Source organism: Poecilia formosa, unplaced genomic scaffold (assembly GCF_000485575.1).
Source record: "Poecilia formosa unplaced genomic scaffold, Poecilia_formosa-5.1.2 Scaffold67, whole genome shotgun sequence".
Lineage (NCBI taxonomy): Eukaryota > Metazoa > Chordata > Actinopteri > Cyprinodontiformes > Poeciliidae > Poecilia > Poecilia formosa.
Window position 1 is genome coordinate 1640604 of NW_006800006.1, and position 9615 is coordinate 1650218.

Sequence of the window (9615 nt, forward strand, 5' to 3'; positions counted from 1 at the left end):
TACACACATAGATGCTGCACCGCTTCCTCTTTTGTTTGTTCGCTTAATAAATCTAAACAGGTTTCATAAATCTGCAACTGTTTTATACAACATTTAGGTCACGCATGAAGTTAAATCTGTTGGATCCTGGTTATAGTTGGTCTTCTTTTGATGCTTTAGGTATGCTGACTTCTTATGCAGAAGGATGCTTAATATTATATTTTAAAAAAAGCTTGCAGTTTAAAAAAAAGCAATAGAGGAACTCTGTAAATGATTGTTTTTAAGAACAGGGCAATATTTGAATATTTTTAGTTTATTAAGATATAATTTACATGACCTGATAAGAACCTGATCTATATAATTTACACTTAAGATCTTTAAAGCAGAGGTCAATATTGATTTTATTCTACTTGCCACACAACGTAAAGACATTTTGAATGTTCTTTTACCTTTGATAATTTTATGGCTTACTGCTTTTTCAGGTTCAGTTTTTGCAATAATGACATTTATAAAATGATCATCTCACCTCACAGGATGCTTGCCCTGGGCTGGCATATTAATCTACGTCAGAACTCCTCACTGGTTCCTATTTGTATTTGGTAACCAACAGTATCTACTTTATGGTGCATTTGTTCACACAAAGCATCCCCCCCCCAATTTTGCCCTTAAACTCCAATCGTTTTATACTCTTTATTTTCAAGAAATTCTCATAAGACTCATCTGTGAACACCGCCGTTTTAGATTAAATGAAACATATGAAAGAGTTTCTTTTTAATCTAGCGATCGATGGAAAAAAAAAAAAAAAAAAAAAAAAAACAACGTACTGTCTTTCAGAACAAATGTGTCTGTACCTTTAAGAATTCTCCCGCGTTTGTCTACGACTCCGGAAGGAGCAAGCCCATTTCGCGCTAAATTGAAACAACAGATCAGTTCAGCAGTCCACGCGAGGAGCGACTCACACGTCACATCTCCTGAACCCCTCGCTGCCAGTGTTACTCTTGAACAAGGTCTGCTGTTTCTTAGGGCTCTTCAGAATCTTTTTTATTTAAGTCTACCAGCGTAAATATGCAACTTATTATTTCATTGCAAGAAAAATACTTTTTTTTGTTTGTTTTTAACTCAAGTGACCACTTGCTTTGGTTTCTCTGTCCAGTGAAGCCAAGATGGAGGAGGCCAACAAGCTTGTCGGGACTGGCAAGAAGTACCTGGTGACGGGGAAGGTGGTGGAGGCAGTGAGCGCCCTGCAGGAGGCCTGCGGCATGCTGTGAGTCCACCGGCAGACAAAAACACTAGCTCAATTAGTATCTTATTTATATATATCTTTAGAAAAGTTACAAATCATTTCTTCATTTTGTATTGCAGATTTTGTATCTCGAAAAATTGTCTATTTATGTATTTCAAACAGGCTATATCTGGTTGTCTAAAATTCTGGACTTAAGCATCCTCTCCTTTGTGCCAGTTTCATTCGGGTGTCCTGCGTTATTCTAGTAATAGAAATGAGTTAATGCGGCCCAAACAGTGGTGTCCGCATTTACGCTGTTCGCTTTCACGACTGTTTCAATGGTTGCTTTTAATTGTAGTGGAAATTGTCACTTATAAATGTTCTCAAAGAAAATGTTTGGTCCCCATTTTTCAGGAGCTATAACCCTCCACCTTTTCCTCACTGACTCTTAGAAACGTAGCGTTAAGGCTAAAAAGTGAGACAACCTCGAGATCTGAACTCGGCAATAAACAAAACAAAACAACAAAAAACGTCGACTTCAAATTTATTCAGAACTCTAAAGTTTACCATCAAAACTGCGTTTTAAAGGGACAAACAATTGAGTTTCTAAATGCTTGGAGCAAAAGCGTGTAGAAATCCTGATTGAGTGAAGTTTTTTTTCCATGTCTATCCATTTACTGCACTGCATCTTCAGTCTCAGTGGTATGCGTCAAACAAATTGGTCCGATTTTTGTCATCAGGAAAATACAATCATTCGAATGATAACCCAGCTGGGAACTGGAGCTGAATATGTAAGCTGACAATAGCCAAACATTTTATTTTTCTGTGTTTGACAGTAGCCAATCTATGGCAGAATAGAGGACAGAGTCACTGCCTGTACAAAATTAACAAAAACATTTGGGTCCCTCCAGCTGCAATAAAATGTATTACTGCATATTTCAATGCAATTACATGTCCATTCTGTATGAACAATAGGTCTAGTCACTTTTCACATATGGCCTTTGTACAAAAGAACATATGTATTTTTAAAAATTCCCAGATTTTCTGTTTTGTATTTAATTTTATTTTATCTGGTAAAATAAAATTAATTTAATTTAATTTTATTTAGTAAAAGGGGCCAAAACATTTTCTCCTCCCAACATTTTGCAGAAGTACATTTTGAAATGGAATATTTTGGTGCATGTAATCAGATGGTGTAACTTGGTGATAATATTGACAGGAGAAAAATAATAATTTCAGAGCTAAGAAGTACGGAGACACGGCAGATGAGTGCGGGGAGGCGTTCTACTGGTGTGGGAAAGCACTACTGGATTTGGCACGGTGGGTTTAAAATCACTAAACTAGCTTTAACTGTGGCAGTAATTTATTAGAGCGCTGCTTGACGGCGCTTGGAGTCTGCAGATGTGAATGACGGGATGTGATTACAGGATGGAGAACTCTGTCCTGGGGAACGCTCTGGAAGGAGTCCCAGAGGAGGAGGAAGAGGAGGAAAAGCCCAAAGACTCAAACGTTGAGAGCGTAGAGAATGTTGATGGTGAGGGGGCTGGGCTAACTCCCTCTAATCCCACTGGGAGCTGGCTTTAACGCTTAACGGTCCTCTGTCGCATTTTTAGAAAAGTCCAGAGACGAGCTGAGGGTTCAGGTGTACGACGCCATGGCAGAGAAGAAAACCAACGACTCTGGGAAGCAGACGGAGGAGAGCACGACTGAAGGCTCGGAGGCTACACCAAAGGAGAACGGGGAGGAAGAGGATGGCGAGGATGAATCACCAGCTGAGGAGAAGGAGAGAGAATCTGAAGCAGCTGCTGAACAGGATGAATCTACAGATAAGCCAGAAGAAGCTGGAGGTAAACTTCTGATTTATACAGGCTGTACAGATGTTTCTGTTACAAATGGGCACAAAACGTTTCAGATGTCAGTATTGGCAGAAAAAGGATGCAATTTTACCGAAAGAATGTTTTACAATTCTGAGAAAAGTTTTTATTTTGATTCTCAGAAAATTACTACTTATTTCTCCTAATATGACCAAATTCTTGTAATATTATGACTTTATTCTCGTAATTAAAAATGGAAAAAAAAATCTTAGCCTGACCCCGATATTCCATTGCAGAGTTGTCCAGAATTCGAACTCCGTAAAAATAAATGGCTGTAAAACACGTGAGTCAAACAAGATGGCCGCCTTTGGTGTGGCGACGTCACTCTGACCTACGGAAACCCGAGGAGTTACTAGTTGGGAGGGGAGAAGACAAAATTGTGATATATATACATTTTTTTCCTTCCAAAAATTAAATCTTCAAAAACCAGAAATTCAATTAATTGATAAAATGAATTGCTTGTAGTTTAATTTCTACAGTAAAGCATCAGTATCTGCATTTCCACTACAAGTGTGCTCAGAACTTTGCCAACGTTCTGCAAATGTCAAAAAAAAAAAAAAAGGCAATTTCACAATTGCAGTTTCCCCATCAAATAAGGCGATTAAAATCCCACGTGAATAAATTTGTTGTGATAAGTCGTTAAACACCAGGTCACTTCCTGTCATCTTCTTCATTTCCACCAGTAGTAACATCCAGTTATCAATCGTTTAACTTGGATGAAAAAAGTGTTTCAATAAAGCAAATTTATTTGCACAATTCCAATTTGTGCAATTTTTACGCTTAATGGAAACGAGCAGTTCAGCTCCATGCCCTCATAACCACACCTTCCCTCTGTAGGCGACGACGACGAGGACGACGAAGACGAAGAGAGGGAGGCTGAAGTGGAGGAGCTTGGTGAAGGGGAGCCCACTGCTGACAAGGTACTGACCGCGCACTCGCCTTCAGACGGAAAGCGTGACATCGGCTCACTGTGCCGTGACCTTCCTCCAGGACAGTGAAGATGAGGAGGTGGGGAACCTGCAGCTGGCCTGGGAGATGCTGGAAGTGGCTAAAGTGATCTACAGAAGGTAGAGCTGCAGCGACTCCTGCAGGATCCTGACGCCTGCTGGGGTCTGACCTCATGTTTCCGTCTGACTCAGGAAGGAGGAGAAGGACGACCAGCTGATGGCGGCGCAGACCCACCTGAAGCTGGGAGAGGTTTCTGTCGAGTCAGGTACAGAGCTTAGCCAAAAGACTCACTTTTTCAACACACCGTTACATTTTCAGGGCGTTTGCTGGGAGGGCTAAGCTATTGTCACTTTCCTAAAATAATGGCCTGGGACAATTTTTTATTTTTTATTTTTTTTGGGCTTAGGCCATTATTTTAGGAAGGTGACAATAACTAAGAGGAAAATTATATATGTAAGGGGTGTCCAAAGTGTGGCCCCAGGATCATTTGTGGCCCTTGGACTGATTTTGTGCGGCCGCCGACTGCAGTTATATAAATCCAGCCTGTCCATTTTTATTTTTTCCTTAAATCAAGCCATAATCATAAAATCAATTCCAGGGCCACACATGGCCCCCCAGGGCCACACTTTGGACACTTCTGTTTTAAGACGTTTGTTCTTGGATGATGATCTGTAATATTGTTGCTCATATTTAATCTGCATGTCAGGAAACTACAACCAGGCACTCGAGGACTTCCAGGAGTGTCTGAAGCTCCAGGTGAAGCACCTGGACCCGGACAGCCGCCTGCTGGCAGAGACCCACTATCAGCTGGGGGTCGCCCACAGCCTGAACCTCCAGTACGCCCTGGCCATCCAGGCCCTGAACAGCTCCATCTCGGTCATCAAGAACAGGCTGGGTGAGGCGCCGCCCACCTGCCACCACAGCAGATCACCACGCGGAGAGCAGACCTTTTAGTCTGACGTTGTTGACCTTTCAGAGAAACTGCAGGAGATGATGGACAAAGCCGAGGGTCCAGAAGCTCTGGAAGACGAGAGGAAGGAGATGGAGGAGCTGAAGGCTCTGCTCCCAGAGATCCAGGAGAAGGTGGAGGACGCAACTGAAGGGATGAAGAGCAGCGCTGAGGAGGCTCAGGTGAGCTGGGAATGAACAAACTGCTTATTCTGGGTTTTTCTTTTTAGTTCAGGGCATCTACATCCTTAGTCTTAAATTTGTGTCTAAAATTACATTAAATTCACCAGAAAAAAAAAAAAAACAAGTTAGCCTTAAATACATTAATCACAGGTATTACATTCTGTTCCAGAATTATTTCATCTTATATTCCATGTAGCTTTTTTTTTCCTTATGCTGTTCAATTATGCAAAACTTTGATTCACATGCAGACGTCTGTGCTTAGAGGCACTTGTGGCTTCCGCTAACATGCTACTAATACACAATTGAAGGCTAGCTAGCGTGAAGCTGGCCAGATTTTTTACATCGATCATGGGTAAGTGCAAATTTATAACCAGTTCTCAGGCCAACACATACGATTTATTTATATGTATTTTAAATTCTGCTCCTAGCCTTACAAAGTCTTTGAGCTGGTGAAACCCTGCAGAAGCTCTTTCAAAGAAAGAAATAACCTACCAAGATGTTGCTTATATTCTGAATACTTGATTATTTGGACCAATCCACAGATGATTAATCCTCATGTTTGCCTTCTTATTGCTGACAGATGCTCCACAGCTCCTGTTCTGAGTTTTTGTTTGCTTTGTTCCCACCTGTAGGACGGAGCCTCCAGTTCCTCTGCTTTGCCTGATTCTACCGTCAGCCCTGCTGACTCTTCGTCCAGTCCAGCAGTAAGTCTGCTCCTGAAATAACATGGACAAAACATTCACACTGGGAAACAAGATATTTGAAGCTTCTGATTTCTTAAAAACTCACTTCCTGTCACTGCGAAAAGCTCTGATGTAGGCCAGGCATTAAAACCCAAACAAAATACAGAGGAGGTTCCTGAAAGGACCAAAACTCTCATCGGTCAAACATTGTGGAATGTCCCCCAGATGGCCAGCAGGGGGAGTGTTATGATCTCACTTTAACTTGAACTAGTTCTGGTTCGNGGGCCACACTTTGGACACTTCTGTTTTAAGACGTTTGTTCTTGGATGATGATCTGTAATATTGTTGCTCATATTTAATCTGCATGTCAGGAAACTACAACCAGGCACTCGAGGACTTCCAGGAGTGTCTGAAGCTCCAGCTGAAGCACCTGGACCCGGACAGCCGCCTGCTGGCAGAGACCCACTATCAGCTGGGGGTCGCCCACAGCCTGAACCTCCAGTATGCCCTGGCCATCCAGGCCCTGAACAGCTCCATCTCGGTCATCAAGAACAGGCTGGGTGAGGCGCCGCCCACCTGCCACCACAGCAGATCACCACGCGGAGAGCTGACCTTTTAGTCTGACGTTGTTGACCTTTCAGAGAAACTGCAGGAGATGATGGACAAAGCCGAGGGTCCAGAAGCTCTGGAAGACGAGAGGAAGGAGATGGAGGAGCTGAAGGCTCTGCTCCCAGAGATCCAGGAGAAGGTGGAGGACGCAACTGAAGGGATGAAGAGCAGCGCTGAGGCGGCTCAGGTGAGCTGGGAATGAACAAACTGCTTATTCTGGGTTTTTCCTTTTAGTACAGGTCGCCTGCATCCTTAGTCTTAAATTTGTGTCTAAAATTACATTAAATTCACCAAGTTAGCCTTAAATACATTAATCACAGGTATTACATTTTGTTCCAGAATTATTTCATTTTATATTCCATGCAGCTTTTTTTTTCTTTTCTTATGCCGTTCAGTTATGCAAAACTTTGATTCACATGCAGACGTCTTTACTGCGTTCTGTGATTAGAGGCACTTGTGGCTACCGCTAACATGCTACTAATACACAATTGAAGGCTAGCTAGCGTGAAGCTGGCCAGATTTTTTACATCGATCATGGGTAAGTGCAAATTTATAACCAGTTCTCAGGCCAACACATACGATTTATTTATATGTATTTTAAATTCTGCTCCTAGCCTTACAAAGTCTTTGAGCTGGTGAAACCCTGCAGAAGCTCTTTCAAAGAAAGAAATAACCTACCAAGATGTTGCTTATATTCTGAATACTTGATTATTTGGACCAATCCACAGATGATTAATCCTCATGTTTGCCTTCTTATTGCTGACAGATGCTCCACAGCTCCTGTTCTGAGTTTTTTGTTTGCTTTGTTCCCACCTGTAGGACGGAGCCTCCAGTTCCTCTGCTTTGCCTGATTCTACCGTCAGCCCTGCTGACTCTTTGTCCCGTCCAGCAGTAAGTCTGCTCCTGAAATAACATGGACAAAACATTCACACTGGGAAACAAGATATTTGAAGCTTCTGATTTCTTAAAAACTCACTTCCTGTCACTGCGAAAAGCTCTGAGGTAGGCCAGGCATTAAAACCCAAACAAAATACAGAGGAGGTTCCTGAAAGGACCAAAACTCTCATCGGTCAAACATTGTGGAATGTCCCCCAGATGGCCAGCAGGGGGAGTGTTATGATCTAACTTTAACTTGAACTAGTTCTGGTTCGTTTCTCATTTGTCCAAAGCAAAGTTAAAGGTTTCAGTTGCGTCTCTTACTGCCGAAGTTTGTGTTGTTTTTCCTAACGGCTTTTTGTCTCACTTTCCAACCAGCTGCAAAGCACCAACAGCACCAGTGAACATCCCCCCACAGTCCCAGTGTCTGATATCTCCCACCTGGTCAGAAAGAAGGTGAGCGCTCAGACGTTTGACGGTGACCCCGGTGTAGGTCGAGGACCTCGGCTTCCTTTAAAGTAGTTTTTTAAAGGAATTCCATCCGAAAGTTCAGATCGAACTAGAACAGGAATTTTGGGTTACTTCAAGGAATAATGCAAATTCAAACATGCAGTTAATGATGATGGTACTCAGTGAAGTTATAAATTGCCTTTTTATATGATTTTTATTTTGTAAACCTCTTACTGCCTAAATTTGTGTATTTGTTTTTTAAAGCATTTTCTTGCTGTCAGGTGGATATTAAATTAAGCAGATTAACATATTTAGCACAATATGTACAATTTAGAAATAGGCTCATTCTTGCTACTAATTGGCCAATTCTTGTATGTGTAGAATATGCATCAATTGGCATTAGTGGAACCCAGGTGCCGTTTTGGCTGCCTTACAGTAGTTTGATCTCCAGCAATAGGCTACATGATGTTTTCCACAGACCTACTGAAGAGATCCAGGGTTTGTGACCAATGGTGAGACTTGGTTCCTTTGGGGACCAAAATTGCATCATTTGTTACATTTTTTTTTCCACTGGTGTGGTTCTCTTTCAAACTGCACTGTATCAACTGCACCAAGAACCTGAAGGAAACACTGAGCACAACTTGGTGTTTCACAAACTTTAAACAGATGAAGTGGTGTCAAATTCAGAATTTATCTTTTGTCTTTGGTAAAAGACCACAAGCTATTTATTTATAAATTACCCAGAATGCCCTGTGGTATGGTGGCCTAATTTTTCTGCTTCCTTTCAGAGGAAACCAGAAAGTCCGGTAAAGGAAGCTGTAGTGAAGAGGGTGAAGCAGGACGACGACCAGGAGCCCCACACCGACAGGATCCACAAAGCTAACGGAGAAAACATGGAGGTGGCAAAGTGACGAGTCCTTAGGCTTCCTTCCACTTTCCTTGATTCTCACTGTCCAAGAATATGAAGTAGACTCGGCTCAGGGGACGCATCTCTGAAGTTCAGAACTCCAATGTTCAGGTTTGGCTGCGTAAAGACCACGACCACAGAACCTGGAGCCTCCTCACTTGTTGCATTTTAAGGCAGTGAAGCCAGACTGGTTCACATTCTCCTGGACAGCTCGCACACCGTGTTGCTGCTGTTGTAAATATGTTTTTCTAAACCTTTTTGTAACCTGTAAAGTTAATAAAGACTGTTGGATGACCTTTCTTCCTAATGATCTGATTTGACTCAGGTGCTTCAAGAGACATGACACCTGGCATGTTAAAGGTAAACTGGTCGCAAGAACTTGAATTCATGCTGGTTCTTTTCCAAATCCTAATTATAGCATTTTTTTTGCTGTTATTGGCAATAAAATGCTAATTCTAGCTATTTATTGCCATAACAAGCAGTAAAATGCTAGCTATTAAACATAATGCAATGATGTTTTTGTGTGTGTAGATTTTGTTTAGGTTCTCTCTCACACCTGAGGCTGAGTTACATTCGTGCTTTTGAACGTTCGCCTTGACCGGCTCGGGCGCGTTGGTTCTGTACTCCGAAAATGGGCCCACGTAGTTCCGAATAATGTAGTTTGAGTGAAAGTGAAATTCAGAGGTTCAAAACCAGGCATCGCGAAGCCAAATGTTTGGCTCACGCCTGGTTCAAATCATTAATTATACACCTAACCTAGCTCTGAGGTGTACCTCGCTTCCAGCACAGTCTGGGCTTCCTCTCCTTGGCTCGGATTGTCTCCAGTGGATTTTTGAGTGGGCCAATCAGTGAACAGCAAAAGTAGCAAACAATGACGTTGATTTTCTGCGCCATTTTAGGATTATAGTCTGCCTGTAGTTTAGCTTTGACAGTAAA

The 9615-nt window shown here is 42.1% G+C and overlaps 1 protein-coding gene across 3 annotated transcripts; it reads left to right on the forward strand.

Annotated features, from left to right (window-relative positions):
* The first annotated feature begins 870 nt into the window (after nt 1–870).
* Nucleotides 871–8986, forward strand: LOC103140078 (nuclear autoantigenic sperm protein-like). Of its 3 annotated transcripts, none has more exons than XM_016672845.1 (13): nt 871–986; nt 1133–1243; nt 2441–2521; nt 2629–2735; nt 2815–3049; nt 3920–3995; nt 4066–4142; nt 4215–4288; nt 4730–4918; nt 5000–5154; nt 5787–5858; nt 7701–7778; nt 8561–8986. In XM_016672845.1, the coding sequence occupies exons 2-13, from the start codon at nt 1143–1145 to the stop codon at nt 8681–8683; spliced, it is 1368 nt and encodes a 455-aa protein (XP_016528331.1). In that variant the 5' UTR covers nt 871–986; nt 1133–1142; the 3' UTR covers nt 8684–8986. The 3 variants fall into 3 exon arrangements, with proteins under 3 accessions (XP_016528331.1, XP_016528332.1, XP_016528330.1); XM_016672846.1 differs by having other exon boundaries at nt 3932–3995; XM_016672844.1 differs by having other exon boundaries at nt 2815–3048; nt 3913–3995.
* The last annotated feature ends 629 nt before the right edge of the window (nt 8987–9615 follow it).